Source organism: Schistocerca cancellata, chromosome 2 (assembly GCF_023864275.1).
Source record: "Schistocerca cancellata isolate TAMUIC-IGC-003103 chromosome 2, iqSchCanc2.1, whole genome shotgun sequence".
NCBI classification, from domain to species: domain Eukaryota; kingdom Metazoa; phylum Arthropoda; class Insecta; order Orthoptera; family Acrididae; genus Schistocerca; species Schistocerca cancellata.
In genome coordinates this window covers 30,695,682-30,720,722 of record NC_064627.1, presented here as the reverse complement: position 1 = coordinate 30,720,722, position 25,041 = coordinate 30,695,682, and the positions used below count along the sequence as shown (strand labels likewise).

At 42.2% G+C, this 25,041-nt stretch overlaps 1 protein-coding gene across 1 annotated transcript in view; it reads left to right on the top strand.

The window, feature by feature from the left end:
- Positions 1-25,041, top strand: part of LOC126150433 (PDF receptor-like) — a 492,332-nt gene that overhangs the window by 380,191 nt on the left and 87,100 nt on the right. Inside the window, exon 8 of the mRNA XM_049915877.1 lies at positions 5,111-5,213. Coding sequence (XP_049771834.1) covers positions 5,111-5,213 — 103 coding nt within the window. The remainder of the gene's footprint in view (positions 1-5,110; positions 5,214-25,041) is intronic.

Here is a 25,041-nt window from a genome sequence, read left to right as displayed (position 1 = left end):
TGCTGATGTGCCGCGAAAGTTCCCGCTAGGACAGTGTGGCTAAATTTGGAGTTAATGGGCTACGATGGCGGACGAACGACACGAGTGCCTTTGCCAACAGCACGACACCGCCTGCTACGCCACTCCTGGACTCGTGACCATATCGGCTGCACCCTAGACGACCGAAAACAGTGACCCGGTCAGATGCGTCCTAATTTCAGCAGGTAATAACTGATGGTAGGGCTCATGTGTGGAGCAGACCCCTCGAAGCCTTGAACCCGAGCTGTCAACACGGCACCATGCAAGCTAGTGGTGTCTTCATAATGATTTGAGTCTCTTTGATGTTGACTGGACCTGGTGCCCTGGTCTAACTTGAGACCAGTATGTAACTTAGTGCCTGTTAATAACCTAAAGCGTTTGTCCACTAGTTCAGAGCCCTTGACATCCTGTTGTCACTACAGATGTAACCATCGCAGAGGATCTTACAACAGGAGGGAAAACACGCATCTTTCTGTCGGGCACCAGGGAACGAGCGAATCTGGGGAAACGAGTAGGAAAATGGTTCAAATGGCTCTGAGCACTATGGGACTCAACTTCTGAGGTCATTAGTCCCCTAGAACTTGGAACTAGTGAAACCTAACTAACCTAAGGACATCTCACACATCCATGCCCGCGGCAGGATTTGAACCTGCGACCGTAGCGGTCTCGCTGTTCCAGACTGCAGCGCCTAGAACCGCACGGCCACTTCGGCCGACCAAACGAGTAAGAGCACCAAGCAGCCGAAACGAATGGAGTTGGATCTACACGATTTGCCATTTTCTTGTTGGCAATCATCTAGACTTGGTCAGATAATTTTATATACATTTGTGAGTGGGAACTGACTGGCTGTGTGCAGGGAGAGGTTGGAAGGATGGGGGAGTAATAATGTGTAGTCAGTGAATCCACCTATTCAACCAAGCCGTACGTCACAGCGGTCACTTCGACGAGATGAACTCATCCCGACCCTACAGAGACTGGGCACTGACCGTTGAGGCGCGCCCTCATATTCCGACGGGAGGACCCGCTTTCCTCACCCCCGCCCCTTCTCGTAGTCTGCGCTGCCTGCGCTGTGTATTTTAACGTGTGCTTTCCATACTTTGACGAGAGGGCAAGAGCAATTTGAAGTTGGTACGTGACCTCTATAGTAATTTCGATGATGTTTTCAAAATTTTGTTCTCTATTGAACTCTTGCTAAAGATTTTACGCGAGAAGATTTAGTAATTTGCAGGGAGACTGACTCACTCTTTGATGGTGCAGAGTTCAGTCACTTTTGCATTTTAAAGTTTTTCATTGACTTTTCCTTTTGAAAGATTTAGAAATGACCATAAAGTTGACTTCAGTATTTCTGCCTCTCCTCCCTCCCCCCCCTCTCTCTCTCGCTCACCCTCACTTGCTCCCTCCCTCCCTCTGTATATATATATATATATATATATATATATATATATATATATATATATATATACACACCTGCAAATTAAAATAAGAACACCGTGAATTCATTGTCCCAGGAAGGGGAAACTTTATTGACACATTCCTGGGGTCAGATACATCACATGATCACACTGACAGAACCACAGGCACATAGACACAGGCAACAGAGCATGCACAATGTCGGCACTAGTACAGTGTATATCCACCTTTCGCAGCAATGCAGGCTGCTATTCTCCCATGGAGACGATCGTAGAGATGCTGGATGTAGTCCTGTGGAACGGCTTGCCATGCCATTTCCACCTGGCGCCTAAGTTGGACCAGCGTTCGTGCTGCACGTGCAGACCGCGTGAGACGACGCTTCATCCAGTCCCAAACATGCTCAATGGGGGACAGATCCGGAGATCTTGCTGGCCAGGGTAGCTGACTTACACATTCTAGAGCACGTTGGGTGGCACGGGATACATGCGGACGTGCATTGTCCTGTTGGAACAGCAAGTTCCCTTGCCGGTCTAGGAATGGTAGAACGATGGGTTCGATGACGGTTTGGATGTACCGTGCACTATTCAGTGTCCCCTCGACGATCACCAGTGGTGTACGGCCAGTGTAGGAGATCGCTCCCCACACCATGATGCCGGGTGTTGGCCCTGTGTGCCTCGGTCGTATGCAGTCCTGATTGTGGCGCTCACCTGCACGGCGCGAAACACGCATACGACCATCATTGGCACCAAGGCAGAAGCGACTCTCATCGCTGAAGACGACACGTCTCCATTCGTCCCTCCATTCACGCCTGTCGCGACACCACTGGAGGCGGGCTGCACGATGTTGGGGCGTGAGCGGAAGACGGCCCAACGGTGTGCGGGACCGTAGCCCAGCTTCATGGAAACGGTTGCGAATGGTCCTCGCCGATACCCCAGGAGCAACAGTGTCCCTAATTTGCTGGGAAGTGGCGGTGCGGTCCCCTACGGCACTGCGTAGGATCCTACGGTCTTGGCGTGCATCCGTGCGTCGCTGCGGTCCGGTCCCAGGTCGACGGGCACGTGCACCTTCCGCCGACCACTGGCGACAACATCGATGTACTGTGGAGACCTCACGCCTCACGTGTTGAGCAATTCGGCGGTACGTCCACCCGGCCTCCCGCATGCCCACTATACGCCCTCGCTCAAAGTCCGTCAACTGCACATACGGTTCACGTCCACACTGTCGCGGCATGCTACCAGTGTTAAAGACTGCGATGGATTCCGTATGCCACGGCAAACTGGCTGACACTGACGGCGGTGCACAAATGCTGCGCAGCTAGCGCCATTCGACGGTTAACACCGCGGTTCCTGGTATGTCCGCTGTGCCGTGCGTGTGATCATTGCTTGTACAGCCCTCTCGCAGTGTCCGGAGCAAGTATGGTGGGTCTGACACACCGGTGTCAATGTGTTCTCTTTTCCATTTCCAGGAGTGTATATATATATATATATATATATATATATATATATATATATATATATATATATATATGTGTGTGTGTGTGTGTCAGACCCACCATACTTGCTCCGGACACTGCGAGAGGGCTGTACAAGCAATGATCTCACGCACGGCACAGCGGACATACCAGGAACCGCGGTGTTGGCCGTCGAATGGCATATATATATATATATATATATATATATATATACATATATATGTGTGTGTGTGTGTGTGTGTTTCTCTTACTGTCACTGTTTTGTCGGCAAAAAAGAAAGGTTTGCGAACACTGTGAACAGAAACGGCTACGGCACAAAACACAATCAGCTTCAGTGAATCTCTTTCATATTCGACAACGATACTAGGATTTTGTGACTCCCAAATTCTTACATTACAAGATTTTGCTTTACCCGGTAGACGAAATGTCGATTCGTCAGAAAAGCTGATTCTTAGGAAAAAAGTGTCCTCTGCTGTAACCTGGAGAATTGAAACACAAAACTCGTACCTCATGCTATGGGTGCCTTGACGCAACTGCTGTAGTAACTGCAACTTATAGGGCTTCATAATCAGGCGTCTTTTCCGAACACACCACACCTTTGTCTGAAGAAATCGATATTCCTCGCTTGCCCCGTCTCGTGGACTTCCGAGGACTCCTTGTGAACGCACCTCGGATACGCTCGACATTTTCATCAGACGTAATTGGCCGTCCAGTATTCTTTCCTTTGCGTATATAATCAGCTTCCAAGAATTTTGGATGCTCGTATATGTGTTTGTCCATAGGCGGCTTCTTGCTGAGTCGACGGCGGAATGCATTTTCCACCTGTAAAACAGGATTTATTTCGAGCAAATTCCAAGACACAAAATGATTTCACTTGTGATGTAGTCTCTATGTTGCTACTAATAAACAGCAGCATAGCTTTGTCAAATCTTTTTAACCTTCGTCTGTACAGTGATGTTAGGATGTTTTTCTGTCTTTTACAGTTTATCTTTAATAAACAACTCAAATCTGTTCTTTCGTTCTGAATCATCTGATATATTCAGTCTTGCAGAAATTTTATTGTTTTATCGTGTCTAACCACCCGTGTCTCGTAAGTGATTTTAGCACATTCGCCGCTGACCTCTATTCTTAGACCAAACTTAACATGTTGTTGTTGTTATGGTCTTCAATCCTGAGACTGGTTTGATGCAGCTCTCCATGCTACTCTATCCGATGCAAGCTTCTTCATCTCCCAGTACCTACTGCAACCTACATCCTTCTGAATCTGCTTAGTGTATTCATCTCTTGGTCTCCCCCTACGATTTTTACCCTCCACGCTGCCCTCCAATATTAGATTGGTGATCCCTTGATGCCTCAGAACATGTCCTACCAACCGATCCCTTCTTCTGGTCAAGTTGTGCCACAAACTTCTCTTCTCCCCAATCCTATTCAATACTTCCTCATTAGTTATGTTATCTACCCATCTAATCTTCAGCATTCTTCTGTAGCACCACATTTCGAAAGCTTCTATTCTCTTCTTGTCGAAACTATTTACCGTCCATGTTTCACTTCCATACATGGCTACACTCCATACAAATACTTTCAGAAATGACTTCCTGACACTTAAATCTATACTCGATGTTAACAAATTTCTCTTCTTCAGAAACGCTTTCCTTGCCATTGCCAGTCTACATTTTATATCCTCTCTACTTGGACCATCATCAGTTATTTTGCTCCCCAAATAGCAAAACTCCTTTACTACTTTAAGTGTCTCATTTCCTAATCTAATTCCCTCAGCATCACCCGACTTAATTCGACTACATTCCATTATCCTCGTTTTGCTTTTGTTGATGTTCATCTTATATCCTCCTTTCAAGACACTGTCCATTCCGTTCAACTGCTCTTCCAAAAACTTAACATATAACTAGAGAAAACTGAAATGCACCAATGGTGGCAACGTAGCGCACTGCGCAGATTATGGCGTATTCGGATCAATGGGCAATGGAGCGCGATAGTGTTTATCAGCTGCTGCAGCTCCGAGCTGTCGGTGCGTCGGTGATAATCAATCGGCTAGATACCTAACTGTAGCAGATAGCTCCCGTTTGCACTACAGTCTATACTCATAAGACCTCGATTTAGAATTGTTTCCTTTGCCTCATCACCATCTTTCACCTCGCCCTTTTTCTTGCTAGAATTTTGTTACTAATGTTTCATTGTGTATTGTTGTTGCAGCCAGTGCTGTGCGAGGCGTCGTACGTGCTTCTGGAGTACGCCAGGACGTCCATGTTCATGTGGATGTTCGTCGAGGGGCTCTACCTTCACAACGCCGTCACAGGTACGTGTTCCGTCAGGGTAGTAACAAGTAAATTTGTAATTAGGAGGGAGGAAGTTGAGCACACACTGGCGTCGATTTCATTGTGAGCGACGACGAAAATCGAGACCCTTTTTCCAAACTGGTGCTAACAGTCAGCGAACCGGTCCTGAGTATGAGACCAGAACACGTATTAGGTCTACAATTGAAGACGTGGGTCAAGTACGTTTTCCGATCGCAATGTGCTGACGATATTGCTTCGTATACAGATCTGGAATTGGACACCATTCGGAGTCTTCCTGGTCCCGCCATTGTGACGTTGGGAAAGAGCTCGCCCCCAATCCGGGTTTTCGCTAATTTTGAAACATTTCACCAATGTATCAGACAATGTTTGTGGATCCATGTACGTGAAGTCACTTCTTACACGCGCGATGAACCGTTTGTTTTCATATCTTGCGAAGTACTTCATTTCGTCTTTCAAATGGTTCAAAGGGCTCTGCTAACTATGGGACTTAACATCTGAGGTCATCAGTCCCCTAGACATAGAACTACTTAAACCTAACTAACCTGAGGACATCACACACATCCATGCCCGAAGTGGGATTCGAACTTGTGACCGTAGCAGCAGCGCGGTTCCGGACTGACGCGCCTAGAACCGCGCGGCCACAACGACCGGGATTTCGTCTTCATTTATCGTACTAAACACAGATTTACATAGGGCAGCATACCTAAATCACCTTATTTTGTATCATTAACTCAAATTTGGCTCAGGATTTCTGTTTCCCTATCGTTACGACTGATCATAGAGCTGAAATATAAAATGTAGAAATTGTCACGATCTGTAATTGGGCTTTCTTCGCGTCAAAACAATAAAACTATTTTCCGGTTTTAAATTCTTATGCTCGGTATCTATTACTCAAGAGAGATAAACTACTGGCAATTGAAACACCAAGAACAATAGCTGATCTCCAAATTTTACTTAGTCTGAGTACAGTGAAGTAGGAACAACACATTGTTATAGAGCCATTTAAGAAATTATTCTACATTTTGAGAAGTGGTAGTATGGACGAAAACAACACAAAAATGTCAGTAAACCTAGGCTCTCAAATGCATATCTGAACAGCTGTGAGGTGTCGTTCACGTAGAATTCCAGAGTCAAATCGGGGTTAGTCATACTCGTACAAACTGTATACCCATATCATGTACAGCGTTTTTCACGCCTTCGGCCACATGATCAACCTCCTAGAATGCAGTTCTGCAAATGGTTGTTACAAAGATATGGTGAAGATCCACTTTCACAGCAAAGATACTGTTTACAGTCGACGCTGGTTTCCCACGAGAGGGGTTTGTCTTTATTGATGGGACGATCAAATCCATAAGCAAGTGAAGGAGCAAAGAATCATCTCCGATTTTCAATTAATGTATGGGTACGAATTAGTGGTGACAGATTAATAGGACCTTACATACTACCAAACAGGTTAACTGGTCCAAAAATATCGTCAGCTTCAATGAAACGACTTGCTTGTCTTCCTAGAGGAGGTACCATTCAAACAACTGCTACGGATGTGCTTCATGCGTGATGGAGCAACAGCCCATTTGCCCCGAAATGTCCGAGAACGCCTCACACAGTCATTTGATGGGTTCGGTCAGCGAGGTCCAGAAAGTTGCCCAGCTCATTCTCTCGATCCTAATCCTTTGGACTTCAGGTCGTGGGGACACTTTAAATCATTGGTGTTTGCAAGTACCGTTTCTGATGTATTAAAAGCCTCCCGCTGGTTATGAAATACTGAAAATGTCTAAATAATGGTAACTGAATCTTCGGTGGAGCGTACTTTTGCGATATGACATGGACTTCATCGTAACCGCGAGATTTCTGTTGAAGAAAAGAGTGCTCCTAAAGTCCCATGAAAATTAAATGAATGTGCCCTATGTTCTACCGGAAAGAAACCGGCAGAACGGATATACTGAACTTTAGAGCGACCAACCATGGAATAAACTTTACTAAATGTTTCCTTGTTTTTTTCACTCACAGATTCAACGAGGTTAGTCACCACAGGAGGTTCAATGGCGTGCTGGCATGCACAATGACGATACGTTCAGAGAACTGTTGATTCCAAAGTGACATTTATTCAGAAAATGGAGCATGCTCGTCAACTTCTGTGAACATTTACCACATATAAATTCCTAATACTGTGGTTCCTTAAAGGGGAATTATTGTCATTATTTTAATCCCCATTACCTAGAAAGGAATAGGTTAAGTAGAGAACGAAACATGGTCAGTCATGTGCTCACACAGAAAGATTTAAACATTCAAAGAATAGCCGAAAGCGAAATTCACAATTTTCTAGTAAAGTATGAGTCATCAAAACTGGCTTGTGACTCACGGCAAAAACAGGCACAAAACTTCATTTGGGTCATGACGTGTGGGGTGAATCATGAGTGAATAAAGAACGAAGTCGGCCCCATCTGGATTCAGTTAAACGAAAGCAAAAATATCACTCACTGGGACCCAATAATGCCTCTGAAAAAGTCTTCAAAAATCATAGAAAATTGTCTGAACGGCCTCGCATCCCAAGTGACCTTGCAAGTACTGACAAAAGCGGCAAATTATACTCACCAGATCCCAACACAGCAATATTTAATGTCTGCACAAAATTCAGCCTGCCTCCCATCCCTGAACAGAGGCTGATAGAAACTTGGAGGGGCGAACTGACCAGTCTACATGACGAGTTTTTCAGAGGTATCAAGCGACTCCTGACTTCCGAAGATAGGAGAAACGACACCTGTATTTTGTCTTAAAATTTGCCGTAGGTTCAATGTCTAAAATTTGAAGAAGCGCTTGTCTTGCGCATGGGTCTGAGAAAACCAATCGTGAGCCCGTGCGTTATCAAAAGCTGGGCAGACAGTAGCCCCACCAAACTGGTGCCCCAGTCAAAAAAATTAAACTCAGTGTCCTTTCATAGGAAACCAAGAAAGTCCTCCTAAATTTACCAATGTGCATCTGTTTGCAATTACACCCACATTCTTACAGTCTAGTAATTTTTCATTTGCAGGAATGGTGGATAAAAGTACAGGGTGTTTCAAAAATGACCGGTATATTTGAAACGGCAATAAAAACTAAACGAGCAGCGATAGAAATACACCGTTTGTTGCAATATGCTTGGGACAACAGTTCATTTTCAGGCAGACAAACTTTCGAAATTAAAGTAGTTACAATTTTCAACAACAGATGGCGCTGCGGTCTGGGAAACTCTATAGTACGACATTTTCCACATATCCACCATGCGTAGCAATAATATGGCGTAGTCTCTGAATGAAATTATCCGAAACCTTTGACAACGTGTCTGGCGGAATGGCTTCACATGCAGATGAGATGTACTGCTTCAGCTGTTCAATTGTTTCTGGATTCTAGCGGTACACCTGGTCTTTCAAGTGTCCCCACAGAAAGACGTCACAGGGGTTCATGTCTGGCGAATAGGGAGGCCAATCCACGCCGCCTCCTGTATGTTTCGGATAGCCCAAAGCAATCACACGATCATCGAAATATTCATTCAGGAAATTAAAGACGTCGGCCATGCGATGTGGCCGGGCACCATCTTGCATAAACCACGAGGTGTTCGCAGTGTCGTCTAAGGCAGTTTGTACCGCCACAAATTCACGAAGAATGTCCAGATAGCGTGATGCAGTAATCGTTTCGGATCTGAAAAATGGACCAATGATTCCTTTGGAAGAAATGGCGGCCCAGACCAGTACTTTTTGAGGATGCAGGGACGATGGGACTGCAACATGGGGCTTTTCGGTTCCCCATATGCGCCAGTTCTGTTTATTGACGAAGCCATTCAGGTAAAAATAAGCTTCGTCAGTAAACCAAATGCTGCCCACATGCATATCGCCGTCATCAATCCTGTGCACTATATCGTTAACGAATGTCTCTCGTGCAGCAATGGTAGTGGCGCTGAGGGGTTGCCGCATTTGAATTTTGTATGGATAGAGGTGTAAACTCTGGCGCATGAGACGATACGTGGACGTTGGCGTCATTTGGACCGCAGCTGCAACACGGCGAACGGAAACCCGAGGCCACTGTTGGATCACCTGCTGCACTAGCTGCGCGTTGCCCTCTGTGGTTGCCGTACGCGGTCGCCCTACCTTTCCAGCACGTTCATCCATCACGTTCCCAGTCCGTTGAAATTTTTCAAACAGATCCTTTATTGTATCACTTTTCGGCCCTTCGGTTACATTAAACCTCCGTTGAAAACTTCGTCTTGTTGCAACAACACTGTGTTCTAGGCGGTGGAATTCCAACACCAGAAAAATCCTCTGTTCTAAGGAATAAACCATGTAGTCTACAGCACACTTGCACGTTGTGAACAGCACACGCTTACAGCAGAAAGACGACGTTCAGAATGGCGCACCCACAGATTGCGTTGTCTTCTATATCTTTCACATCACTTGCAGCGCCATCTGTTGTTGAAAATTGTAACTACTGTAATTTCGAAATTTTGTCCGCCTGAAAATGTACTGTTGTCCCAAGCATATTGCAACAAACGGTGTATTTCTATCGCTGCTCGTTTAGTTTTTATTGCCATTTCAAATATACCGGTCATTTTTGAAACACCCTGTATGTGGGGTGCTGAATACAGAACGTAATATAAAGAAGATAAAAATCTGTCATTACAGTTCCCAGGGTGACCGTCCTCCCTGTCACGATGAAAAATAATACAAAAGGAAGACAGAGAAAATATATTCTGCAGAACTTGGTAACATTATAAAGCACGTTGGAGGTCGGTTGACGGTCGTATAAACGCCACTGGAACGCGTCATCAATCCGTTCCAGCGTATTCGTGACCAAACTAGAGAGCGTGATTATGTAAGTCGTTCGACAGAAGCATGCCTTACAGTAACTGGAGTCCGCCCACTTATCTGATTGGCCAGCGCGTATGACCGCCATGCTGTGGGCCCGCGTTCGATTACCAGTCGAGTTGGAGACTGTCCTCCGCTCGGGGCCTGGGTGATGTGTTGTCCTCGTCATCGACACGCAAACCACCCAATGTGGCGTCAGTCATCCAGTGTGACGTCAACAGAAAAGACCTGCAACTCGACGTCCGAACTTCCCCACGTGGGGACTCCCAGCTGTCAGTGCCGTACGATCATTTCAATTCGTTCCGTTGGACATTATACTGGGCACCTCCTATAGCGATGAATCAGAAGTGCAGGTCGTATGTAGTAGGAAGCAAACTACATTAGAATCTCTGCCACCGGTTTACTGAATTCCTTACTGCATTCTGACGATTGTTCGTGATAGCCAAGAGCTTGCAATAGAAGAGATGTGTTTCACAGTAGCGAGATGAACACTGGCTCACTGCTCTCATGGTGTACAATTTAGAGCATGTTTTAACAAGACGTTTTCTTCTTGTCCTGGACCTTTCTACCACCTCTCAAAATAAGTAGTACTTTTCTTACCGCCCTTTATTTGTAAACGATTTGGTGTATAAAGGGTGTGAAATTGAATTGAACTATCTCCTCTGGCGGCAGAAGTGCCTCTAGTTACGTTGCACATATAATCAATGTAAGTGTGGTTGACAGATGCGGATGTGCCATACCATGCTTCATCAGTCCTGTGCCGTATTCCATCAGTAGCTGCAGTTAGCAAGTGGTGGTGTGGCAGCTTCTAGACAACCCATGATCAAGGTTTTTCGAATGATGAACGAGCTGGAGAAGGCACTGTCCATAGCAAAAATGGAATAATCGCTGTATGGAACTTTGACCAAACACCACCGCTATGATGGGGTCTTGTGTTATTTTATTTGAAATATTGTTTATTTCAAATCTCGATCCGGCACTAAGTTTTAATCTTCTAGGAAGTTCCATCTCAGCGCACATACCGTAGCAGAGTTGACATTTCATTCAGAATATTAATATATTTTTTGAACATAAATTTACCAGACACTGAATTATAGCTCAAACTGATAACTGTTTTCGGAAACGAAATATAGCCCCTTTTCGCTAACCAAGCAAATAACTTCGTACAAGAGGAATGTCTGTCGGCGTAGTTGTATCATATGCGGTGGGGCACGGTGGAAGTAAATTTCGGATTCAGCAGTGTTTAGCAGGGGAATGACTTTTGTCTTTATCCTGTATTGTTAACATCCCAGGTCCCAAGCACCAACAGCAGCTGTGGTAGAAATGATAAAAGGAAATAACAGCGTTACGTGAAAGCCTGTTATAAGAATGATGAGTTGAAATGCGTTACTACTTCTTCTTCTTCTTCTTCTTCTCCTCCTCCTCGTGCACCTCACCTTACACCTTCTTGTTCTTCACTTCAAGTATTACAAAAATTTCCTGTTACGGTACCTTAGCTGTTCTATGGTCTTCCCATATTTTTTCTTCCACTGCGTTAGTATTTCAGAGCCTTTGTCGCAGATCTTTCTCCCCCCATGTTATCTACATGTCCCTTCAGTGTTGTCCTATTTTCTGTATTTTTGTTTTTTTTAATTTAAACAATCGTATTGACCAACTAGGGTCACGTTAACAACTTCAGTTCCTCTTTTTCCTTTGTGGTTGTTTCCTATGTTTCCAGTATTCCCTCATTTTCTCCCCATGAAGTCCCTTCCTTTCTTCTGTCCATGCTGTTCCCGATTTTTTACTTATGCTGCTTTGAAAGCCTTCCAAATTTAGTATTTTGTTTTTTAAAACGGTTTCTTTCTGCTATTTCTGATTCTTTGATGTTGTTTCTTTCAAAATTTTTTCTTACTTCCGTAATCCATGCTATTGTCGATTTCTTCTTCCAGAAATATAGGGGTATTTGTTTTGTGGGTCTGTTTCCATCTATTCGGTAGAGGTTTCCAAAAAAGGTTAATCTTCGTTTCGCCATTACTTCAGATATTTTCTCTACATTTTTCTAGATCTCCTAGTTACTTCTTATTTTCCAACCATCTGCAGTTTTCATTGCGCCCATAATTTTTCTAATAATCCTTCTTTCCAGTACCTCTAGTTTGTCCATCTTATAGTTCATCGTTAGGCATTCAGATCCATATAAACATTCTGATCGTACCACTGTGGTGTAGTGTTTTAGTTTTGTTTTTCTAGATATACATTTCTTGTTGTAAATATTTTTGGTCAAACCATATGCTCTTTCCATTTTGTTAATTCTTACATCTATTGCCGATTTTTCTAGTCCATTCTGTTGTATAGTTTCTCCAAGAAATTTAAGTTTATTTACTCACTCTATTTTAACTATTTGTGTTTCTATGTATTTTGGTGCAATTTTTTATAGTTGTCATGAATTTTATTTTTTCAGCTGAAATTTGGAGACCAGTTCTGTTTGCTAAGTTTTCCAGAATGTTTAATTGAGTAACTGGTTCTGTCACCTTTTCTGAAAGTATTGCGAAATCATCCGCAAAAGCCAAGCAGTTTACCTTAATTCCACTTGGTTTCCTTCCCAGAGTTATTGATTCAATTTTGTGATTTTTTAGCTCCGAATTCCTGATCCTTACAATTTTTTCTAGAACAGAGTTAAACAGTAAAAGTGCTACACCATCACCTTGTCTAATACCAGTTTTTATTTCAAAAGACTGAGATACTTCTCCCATAAATTTGACTTTAGATACTGTACCTGTTAGTGTTTCACGAATTATGTTTGCTAGTTTTGATTTAACACCAAATTCTCTAATGACCTTATCTACAGTTTCTCTGTCTATACAATCAAATGCTTTCTTGAAATCTATAAATGACACTAGTATTGGTTTGCTGGTTAACATTCTATGGCGAATTATTGACTTTAAGTTAAAAAATTGTTCTGCACAGGATCTTCCCTTTTGAAAACCACCCTGATATTCTCCTAGTTGTTTGTCTAAAGTACCTACCACTCTGTTGAGGAGAATTTTTGATAATATTTTATATGCCATTGGCAGAAGTGACACTCCTCTGTAATTACTGACATTTTGTTTGTCTCCCTTTTTATGTAGCGGGTGGATTAATGCTGTTTTCAATTCAACTGGAATCTTTTCAGTTTTACAAATGTTCTCAAAAAGCAGCTGTAGATCCTTTATGATTTTTGGTTCTGACCACTTCAGTAGTTCTGCTGTAATGGTGTCTTCACCACTTGCTTTATTGTTTTTGAGTGTTTTGATGGCTTCATGAATTTCTCGCTCTGTTGGCGGGAAATCTTCCTCTAGATTTTGTGGTGTCACTGGAAATTCTAATTTATCTGTTGGAACTGGACAGTTCAACAACTTTTTAAAAAATTGCTAAAATTTCATAATTTTCTTTATTGTTTAATCGTATTTTGCCATTTTCATCTTTTAAACTAATACTTGGTGCCTGATATCCTTTAAGTATGTGTTTAAAGGTTTGGTAAAAATTTGTGGAACTATTTTTTGTTAAATTTCCTTCTATTTCCATAAGCTGATAATTTTCAAAGTTCCTTTTGATTTTCCGGATTTTTTTTATGTTTCTTTTCTTTGTAGTCTGAATTGTTCTAGGTCTTCATCTTTTTCCGAACATCTCCATTTTCTCCATTTTTGAGATCTTTGTATTAATGCTTCTTCATACTACTCATTCCACCATATCTTCATTTTATTCTTTGCTAATCCTAAGGTTTTCTCTGCTGTTTGATTTATTTTCATCTGGAGTTCATGCCAATCACCTTCTTTACTTGTCTCAGTTTGTTCTCTTCATTTTTCTATATTTTCTTTTGTATTATTAGCCGTAGTGGTGTTGTATCTGATCACTTTCTTGGTCGCCTTTTTTGGTTTAGATGGAAGAAATTTTATTATAATCTTGGAGAGTTAATGATCTGAATCGAATTCCCCAAATCTGACTATTTCAACATTCATAATTTCCGTGATGTACCTTTTAGATATGGCTACGTGATTCAGTTGAAATTCGCCTAGGTTTGGATTTGAATGTCTCCAGGTATTGGCTTTTCTTGGAAGTTTGCGGAAATGTGTGGACATGTGTTTTAACTGGAACATTTTACACATGTTGATGAGTCTTACACCATTTCTGTTTGTTCTTGAGTGAGCTGGATATTCACCTACAATCGTTCTAAATTTCTTTTCCCTCCCAATTTGCGCATTGAAGTCACCAAGAAGTAATTTAACGTTCTTTTTAGGTATGATAGAAATTTCAGATTCTAAAAGATCCCAGAATTTATTTACTTTCTCCAGATTTCTTCTTTTGTCAGCATTTATAGGTGCATGACAGTTTATGCTAACTTTTATTCTCGCACTTCATTGTTAACATGGATATCCTTTCTGAATTCGATCTAAATTCTGACACACTACGTACGAGTTTTTTGTTTACATAAAATGCTGTTCCAAACATGGGCATGATTTCCGTTATTCTCACTGCTGGTTTCCGTTTATAAATTCTATAATGTTGTGTATCAACTACAACGTCATCTAAGAACCGTGTTTCCTGAACTGCTATAATCCGTATATTGATCTTCTGCAGAGATAATTCTAATTCCTTTTCTTTCCCAGTGTTCAGAAGAGAATTTACATTTAAGGTTCCAAAGTAGTACTTCTTCGTGAACTGAAACTTGGAAGGCTTTTCTATATATTTCATCTTTTCTTCACCGCAAATGTTGGGACTCCCCAGAATCCTAGGTCCCATTGCATTAGATGATGTAATGGTGGATTTCTCATCAGAGATACCACCTGTGGTAGAGCATCCATTGTGCGAACTTTCCATATTGCGACTTGAAGCTGTAAATTGTAAAGAGTAGGGAATCCAAGGTCATCCCTGAATTCCCAAAGTAAGACCCGGTTCTTAGCCTGGAATATTATTTATTCAGCTGCCACTAACATGTGGAACAGAAGCTGTCGGGATGCCGCCGCTAACATGTGGAACAGTCGTGCCCTCTTCTCATTTTGGCCTTGGACAAGAGGCTGCCTGTTCCGCCAGCGCCGCCGTACCGAAGTCCATCTTCTCCGCCTTCGCTGCCGTTGAGGTCTTCACCGTATACCTGGCAAGGGGTCCTGACAAGGTAGTATGACCCGGGCTAGGCGAACCAAGGTTTTTTTTAACGAGGTGTTACTCCTGCCCCCTCCTCCTCTCTCAACCGGGCTTGGGACCGGCTATGGTGGAGTTAATTTTTTTCTTTTAGGTTATATATTCCTAAAAACCTCCTTGTAGTTTAATTTCTTCCCCAACTTCCGTTGTAGAACCTTCCAATCTTCTTATAAACCTCATTTCTTGAGCCTGTATCCTACGTTGTTCGTGTCTTCTTGTTGTTGTTAATGTTTCACTTTCATAAAAAAGATGTTGGTGCTGTTATTGTATTATAAGAGTTAAGTTAGGTATCTTTCCTGGCTTTATTCTGCAAAATTTTAACAATATAAGGACATTTATTTAATTTTTGGCACACATCATGATTCTTACTTGTAGCAATGAATACGACCCGATGGGACATGTATAGCTTCAACGCTAATTTCTTCATTAATTAATACCAATCATCAGTTGACCGAGTAGCTACAATACCACAACTGTTTGTAACCTGCTACTGGCGCCAATGGGAAAACATCTTAAAGTCATAGCCATGAAGTCTTGAGGAACTACCAAGCTGTTGCCAAAAACTTTGGTTCGAGACTGAGTTATTCTATATGAATCCGCAGCACTGTGCTCTTTTGTTTCTCGAAACAAACACTGTTGCTCAACGAGTTCAACTGCAGCCCGTTATGAGGAGGAATTAGCAAAACAACACAGTTGAATCTCCTTTTGTACCCTTTGTGTCTTTCAGATAGAGAGTCGCTACAAGAATATGCACTTAGTAATCGGGACCGTGGGACTACGCGTTAGGTGACAATATATTCACACTGCGTTCTATTGGCAGAGCTGACCGCACAGATAACCGTTAAGGCCGCTTCACACTAGACCAGTAATTTAGGCGAGTGGCGGACCGATCCAGTAAGTTGAGCAGTAAACGGTTAATTAGCTTCCCCCACCCCAGCTCTGTTACAACTGGCGCAGCACTGGACAGGCGTGAATAGCATCACAATCTTTAGTAGCGCGCATTATTGTCTGACTTCGTTACGCTCTGTCTTTTCTTTTCCTGTAGATCAGATACATGACTCGTTGGAGTCACGATACAACTGTTAAGTTTGTTTCGGCTTACATCGAACAGGAGTGCTTGTGGACCGTGAAATGCTCACGGTAAAAAAATAAAGCAGCTAACAATGTCGCAATTATAGAGCTGGAAAGCACGACGGGGAATACCAGGGTTCCCGGAGAGAGTCTTTCGTCTGAAAAAAACGCATTTTATGTATTCGGAAAACATGTTGCACTCGAAGCCATATCATTGATATTTCTACTACCCTTGTAGGCGGGGGAGCACATGAAGGTGTATCTAAGCAGAATTAGTCGACAGCATGTATTACAAAACTCGACTGAACAAACCAGAATGTAGATCATCACATACATTTTTATGGATTCACCTATACTTTATGCTGCACAGTCAAGGATGAAGCGTCTCCACTGAAAGTGGACTGAGCTTGGTAGAAAAACTCCCCGCATCCACATGGGGAAGCATCACATGTTACCAGAAAATACGCCAAACTCAGCACAAGAAGTGTAAATATGTAAAGACACAACAACCACATGCTTCTTATTCGTCACTGAACTCTACACATTCTCCAGCAGACGCTGTCACTTCGGGGAATTGGGCTGATGATCTGGATTTCTTCCGATGATGCGTAATAAAATCTGGTTTTAAAATATGTTTTGTTTTCTCTTACAATAGTTACTTTAAAGACATATCGTTTTAAAATAAATGTGAGCCCCCGGTAGCTGCGTGGTCAGCGCGACAGAATGTCAATCCTTAGGGCCCAGGTTCGATTCCCAGCCGGGTTGGAGATTTTCTCCGCTCTGGGAATGGGTGTTGTGTTGTCCTAATCATCATCATTTCATCCCCATCGACACGCAAGTCGCCGAAGTGGCGTGAACGGTCTACCCGATGGGAGGCCCTCTTCACACGACATTTACCTTTTTAAAGTAAATAATAAATACATAATACCATATGAGACAGTTTTTCAGTCGTTGCCTTCAGCAGTTCATAAATAACATTACAGACTTCTCGAAGACATAGTCGAAGGAGGTGTTTGTAGGCGAGATGGTACAACACTGCCTTCAGTTTACTTTCTGCAGGTGTGGCTTCTCTTATTTGTGTGTCAGTACACTGTATTCTACTACAGACTTTCTCTAATAGAAAACTGAAGCAACTTTCCGGCACCCTCAGTGTTCAAATGTATTCTTCTGGGTATTCAATTGCGTGTTCGTTCAGAAACATATTGGATGCTGAGTGCCAATCCATTTTTGCATTCACTTTCTCTTCCTTAGAGTTTCAGTCTCTTATTCCACCTCTTCCATTGTAACTACTGCTGCGACATGTGTATATTGACTAGCCAGCGATCTACGAATCATGCTGCAGTCCATACTCGACAACAACAGACAACGCTTGAGTGCCAACTAAATTACATGTGAACGTGCTATTACTTACTTGCCATTTAGCCGTCAAGTAGAGCTACTAAATGACTTACTTGACCAAATCACTGGTGCAATATGAACCGCTATGCGGCCCGCGGACTGCGGGTTTGACGCCTTTAGTGTATAGTATGGCTCTCCTGAACTCTTTAATTTCATATTCGCATGGCACTTGTAGGATTCCGACCGACGCGAACAGCCGTATGGCGGAATTATAAATATTCTCGTAGACGTTTCGCCCTCTCACGCGATTCTCACGATCTGTTCACCAAGGAACAGCATTCCCATGCGATATCCGAATATAAATTCAGCTGCGTGGTATTTCATGACAACACAGAGTATGTACGACATCGCACCAATCTACAATGTGCATTTGCGCTAAAATAATATTCATTTTTACTCAAGCATGTAGTGCAGTTCATGGCAACTGCACGTTCGGTGCAAGCTGCGTTCTTAGTACATTTGAGTTGGCAAATGCAAAACATGACATTTTCAGCAGCTCGCCAGCTAATAATAGTGACTGGGAAATAAACACCACTGAAAATGTATGACTTGAATTATTCATGAATTACGGAATGTCTAACTGAAACACGAAATATCGTTACTTGCTTTTTCAAAGGGTAACGTCTGTGAAAATATTCAAAAATCTTCCGTGACCAACAGCTGACTCCCCTTGTGACCTACAACTGCAGCGGGCGCTGTTAAAACCGTGATTCAGCTGCGACATGTCTCAGATGAATTGCAAGATAACGAGACGCTTACTGATTGTAGACGGTGGTCTTTACAGAGTACACCATATTCCTGATGACCGTCTTCTCCACCGAGCTATGTAAGCAGTTAGCACACTGGGCCCGCTTTCGTGAGAAGCAGGATTCAAGCACCCACCTTACTAACCTGTTTCAGGATTTTCATAATTTCCCTAAATCAATTAAGGCAAATTTTGGAGTAGTTCCTTTAGAAAAGGTACGTCTGCCCAAGCTAGAGTTCCATCAGTATAGCATGGTCATCGTCGAGACGTTAATCTTAAATTTTCCTTCAATTTGTACAGAATGTTATTTGTGAGACGTGCATAGAATGCTGCTTGTACTGTACCGTCGTTGTGAGAGATACCGTACTTGCTGCGGACTGTGTAAGTGCTATTGTTTCACTTGTAACTTTAGTCAGGTCTCAATACTTACCCAGAAAGGTTAGCACTAATCTTGCTTACTCATCGTCATTGTCGTAATCTTTAAATTCTCTCTCTGTCTACCACTCTCTTTCTCTCTAGGTATACGTCATAGGCAATGATGTCCCATTCTGGCTAGGAAAATCATCAGCCCTGTCTGCTGTCAAAGGATAACAAAATTAATGAACACTGGGTACAACCACTGAACAATGTGAGCCTTTAATATCTTCTACTTTCTCGTATTTGTTACTTTTCTTAACACAGGGAGTTATTGTGTTTGGTTCAATTTTTTCCTATCATTTAAGGATCAAGGCGAACTGCTACATTTGTGTTTCAATTTCATTCTGAAATATATTAACGTAATATCTTGTCATAATACTTATTAATAAATGAAATAAATTACTGATTTCAGTGTGCGACCATGATGAGCTCCATGAATCATTTCGTCTTCGTTGCTTATGGATGTTTTACTTGTAGGACTCTCTGCCATATGCTTCAGCATTTTGCACCTTCGTATAACTTAAGTATAATTTATTAAATCTTATGCTGAAGCAAAGTATCACCTGTCATTTCGGCTCTATAGTTTACACAGATAAAAGTGTGAGCTAAGACGTGAGCTGAGAGGTATCGCTAGTGCAAAGCTTCATAAAACGATTTTCTAGTCAATAAGTACTACATTAATGGGATAAGGAACCACTTTTATTTTTCTTGTGGTTTAATACGGCTAGCGAGAAAACCTTTTGTCTATCTGTTTCTTTATTTCAGAGCCGCACTTAATCACAAATACCACAATTATTTCCTAATATCTGAATGTATCTTTTCTCGTACATGTTTTGGTCCTTTGAATTCCATGCAAAATATTCCCAGTCATCTTAAAGCACGTCCTACCATCCTGACCTTCCTTATTGTTGGAGACCTGGGCATATTCCTCTGATGTCGATTCTTCGAGGAACCTCCTCATTTCTTATTTTAGCACTCTTATTAATTTTCAACAGCCTCCAGTAGTACCACGTTCCAAATTCTTCGGTTCTGTTCCTTACCTATTTAGAAAGTTTGGTGGATGAGGTGCTCATTATTATATTAATTTTGACCTCAATTCCAGTGTTTAAGATTACCATCTCAAATATATAATGTGCAATAATATTATATATGTCCTAAACTATATATAGGTTAATATTCAAAAAATCTTAAAGGAACGTAAAGTATTAAATAGATAAGTTAGTTATCCAATAGAACAATAGAAAAGTTCACTTTGTGTTTCTCCTCATTAACTACTTCTGACACTGGACGGAAATGTTCTTACTAACAATAGCATTCAGACAGGTGTATGTATGTAGATAATGATACTGAACCAAATTAATTAATTCTTGGGCAAGGTAACAAAGAGTTCGGGTGTGGTAAGGTCTGTTGGCCCAGGAAACGAAGTTCAAATTCTCATAAGATATTTATTTTAACATGCTACAAGGAAATTTGATATGTTAGAACAACGAAATAGTGCAACAGATAAAATTACACGTGTTTTGCCAAATTAAAAAGTAGGATGATAATAAGATATCTTTTATTTACACCAAATCTGATCTGACAGCACAATAAACCTGAAATGAAATAGCCGTCAGCTTCTTCTAACTTAACATGAATCTTAAATGAATAAAAATTTATATTGACTGAATTAAAATGCAGAAAATAATTTTACTGAATCTAAAGAGTCCCGTGACGTAGAGATAAAAAAGCTGATTCCTTCCTCTTTTTGACACGGATTACGACTAATATACCTACTTCTGACAAATACAAGATAAGAATTTTACCACACGGAAATTCTGCGAGTGATACATCTTTCAAGTGAAAATAATTGTAGGCAAATCTCTCTCGACAGAACGGATACAAATAGACTGCCGCCACCACACGATCCGGCGAAATACAGTACATCGAAGTTGCAAAATGACCCTTATAAACAATATTGAGAACCGTCCTTGACGGGAAGAGGAGGAACAGCTTGAGAGGAGATGTGATTCTACTTCAGTGATTACAAAATCGACCCAGTTTCACACAAGAAACTTGGAAGTACGAGGACACTTACAAGTGAGACATTGGATCGCCGCTGGGCCGGATGCCTGCACCGATCTGGCTGGGAAGCCTGTCATAAGGCCGTTGTATTCGCTCTTGAGTCAGATGGTCCACGCCTGTAATAACTGGTCGTTCACATTGTGTATGAACGCACTGGAACGGAATTGACATCCGGGCTGGTCCCACACATGTTCTATTGGCGATATATATGGGGATCTGGCTGAAGACGGTAGTACCCCACCATCAAACAGACAGTTCACAGAGACACGTACCGTGTGTAGACGAGGATTGTTCTGTTGGAAACTGGCCGCTATACGCTCAAATGAAAGGTAACACATGACGACACAAGAATGCGTGATATATCGTCGTGCCATCACACTTTTCTCAATCACTACTAGATGTGATCGGAACTCACATCCTGTGGTTCCACACACTACAACGCCAAAAGTAAGATAGTTACACCTCTCCAAACCAGTCGAGGAATGGGACCATGGTCATCGCTGAAAACCATTCATCAGCAGTTCATGCTTCCGAGTCATAGTACCACGCCAGAGGCAGCCATTTGTGTGTTAACAGCAGCCCACAGGGACGTCAATTCTCTTGTGTTGCGATTGCTAGCATCCGGATAACTCTGCCGAATGATACCTGTAAGGGGTCTTTCTCAGACTGTTGGGAGCTTTCGATAATACATTGGTCGAAGCACTGTGTGTGGTGCTCGGTATCTACCCGACTGATATCACCATTCGATATCGGACTGCACAACACTGGTTAAAGATGGGTAGACTACACCGAGTTAGCCAAATAACCGGTTTACCCTCAAACGGCAAGCACGAGCTTAAACTCTGGCAAATGAAAATCTGGCAGAATGAGTGGGCACAGGTGATAAGGGACGGAGGCAGCACACACTATTTCGGGGCGTATCGGAACCGTTAAAAAGACTTTTTAAGGAATGGAACCCAAAACTTTGTCCTTGGCGGCAAATGTTCATCAGAGACAAAGGTATTGTCACGGGTGGCCCTGGAAAGTGTGACAGGATTGTTCTTATCCTTTACATACATAAATGATCTGACGGGTAGAGTGAGCAGAAATTTATGGCTGTTTGTTGACGACACTGTGGTGTACAGGAAGAGTCGTCATTGAGTGACTGTAGAAGTATATAAGATCAGTTAGATCAGAATTTCTAGCTGGTTCATATACAAGTTAAATAAATATCGAGGCAGAATTTTGCGAAGCTACAAGGAATGGAATGAGTACTTCTGGTTGGTAGTAGGAAACGTGAATGCTCAACTTAGTTTTTTTGGGGAGACCGCATCTAGAACACAAGTGTGGAGAGTCCACACATTCCTTCCGGACATATCGGAACCGTTAAGATGAAACATGCCGACCCTAGCCGCGACATGATTCATTTAGTAGCAGGATACGAACGGCGGGGCGCATCTGAATCGTGTGAGTCGGATGCAGATACCTATTTGTAGATGCGGCGACATGGGATTTTCCGAACACACAGTTCTATTCTGCAGGAATTACAGACACATGAGTGAGACAACACCATCACACAACGGTTACACGGGCGCTAACTATACGATGCACCACGAAACTAAACATAATGGACACAGTTAAACACAATAATATACAAGATTTCAAAGGCAACACATGAAGAATACCGGCGCACACGACAGTATAGAAGACAAGGCAATATGCAGCAGGATACAGGCTCCAGAGGGTGGATAACAACACGGAACACGACACAGAGAGCAATACAGCAGACACTGCAGACGGCAGCACATTTAGTAACTAAAGTGCTTTTCAACTTAGACGTTAATTTAGCTGTAGGGGTATTGAGTAATGATATGTTATTGTATTCATGGACACATGGTACTGCACACTGGGCTAAGGCAGGTAATAAAGTGCCAGCATATCGTCGCAAATTGCTAATTTTTAACTCAGAGGAACCATATTTTAAGGGTTTGATGCAATAATAATTTTCGTGAGAAATTAATGGAAAAATCCAACCGATAATGTTTAAATGGCTTACAGGATTGCAAACGGGTACCGTCTGAGACAAGCAGAGCGGGCACTATAAATCTGAAAATATGTGTATAGACACAACAGTTACGACAGTGGACTGTAGGATTATAGTATAACCATGCTACTAAGCAACACACAAGATGTCTGGGAGTCAATAGCTGGAAGCATTTACACTCAGACATCTAGGTGGCGGGACTAATGTCTCTAACTCCTCCTATTTTTCTTTTTGTTTCTTCTTAAATTCAAATAAATTTTTATATATCCAGTTCATGAAATATGTTTTTATAAAGTATAACTTTGCTAAACAAACAAAAAAAGGCAGAAGTGAACAAAAATGCCGCCTCCAAGCGGATGGGCACTGGCAACGGTATGATGGGCTGTGGGCCCCTGATGCTACTCCTCCTCAGATCCACTCATGTCCCATACACCGAACATAGCGGCCAAGAAGCAATAAATGGTGCACTGTAACCAGTCAGGTGGTGAGTCTGTAAAAATAAGCTACTGGTGAAGTAAAGTCCAATTCGTGTTCTCTGATAGCAGATGCAGATGTGAAGGGTTATGGTCTGCTTGGTACACAATATGGTCATCCCCCTTGTGGTGGTTATACCTGGTCGACTTCAGCGTTGACGACGAATATGCCTCCCCTAACGTTCCCAATCCAGTATCGGGTCACTGTCACTGCTGAGAGCGCCACAATTGTGGATACTGCATGAATCGACTAGCCGGCCAAACAGAGACCCATAGGAGGCCATTTTTAAACTCGGTCTGTTGCTGATAACACTGCTACACACGAGTATGTGGCATCTCCATGCCACTCAGACTGGTAACTGAATATCTAACGCTGTTCACGTCCTTTATAAATCCTGCCAGGTGTGATAACAACACTAAACACGAACAACACTGACGTATTCTGGTAGCTCTTCTACCTATCCCATCATTTACGTACCTGCTGCTGGTGTAAACGTGTGCTTTGTTACACAGACAACCTACCATGCCTTCCTAATGCTTTACTTCCTTGCCTAGCACTCATCTTGAGGAATATCCTGATTAACCACCAAAAGTGTGCTTCAAATATACATCATTTACTGCCGAGAATTACTTAGACCAAAAACGTTTTTATAGCGACCTACACATGCGAAACAGATAATCGTTTTAACAGGTTGTACATAGACGATGTCGCTATCGAGAATATATTTCAAGTTCACAGAAGTATGTTATGTTCTAATTTTTTAACTCAAAGGAACCTTATTTTAAGGGTTTGAAGCAATAATAATTTTCGTGAGAAATTAATGGAAAAATCCATCCGATAATGTTTAAATGGCTTACAGCATTGCAGACGGGTACTGTCTGCGACAAACGCCGATATTGCAGAGCTAAAATAGTCTTCGCTTTCAAGTGAATCAATAAATCACAGTATATTGCAACATAAATGCTCAGTAGGCAAAAAATGCAAAACTTGCTTGGCATTTGGTACTGTCTGTAGTCCAATAACGCAAAGACAGGGTTACTGCTAGTTAAGAGCCCATAGGTAATCACTATTACACTTTACACAACATCTTAAGTTGATTGTCTTTGGTTGCTAGTTCATACCAGCTGTTTGCGGAGTATGATGGCATTTAGTCCTTGGTTAGTTTTACCCCGCCCATCGTCGGTTCATGTTGGCTTCGACAGCGATCTCTGGTTTCATTTATGTCCTGAACATGTCGGAGTTTTCTCCTGTGAAAACATAAGCGGTTGTCGAGGGCGATGCCCAGCTGCCTTTCCATAAGCTATTTGCGTTTCGCATTCCTTTAATAATTTATTTCACTTTTAATTGTACGATGGCACTGTCGTATTGCTCTTAATCTGCCAAACTAAAATCACACTGGTACTTGAGGGAGGAAGGGAGCAAGGTATTTAGTTTTATTTTTCTTTAGATATAGCATTCTCTCTCATGTAGCTATAGTAGTCTCGTTTCTCCGCTTTGTAAATTTAGTTTGGAAGCATGAGTGATTTGCTGGAATACTTTGTAGAAATCACAGAAATACCTTAACTTATCATCCCAAGCAGCGGTACCAACTTTTACAGTTTCGCTTTTCACGGAATTTTGGTATCGCAAAGACAATTTCCCTGAAC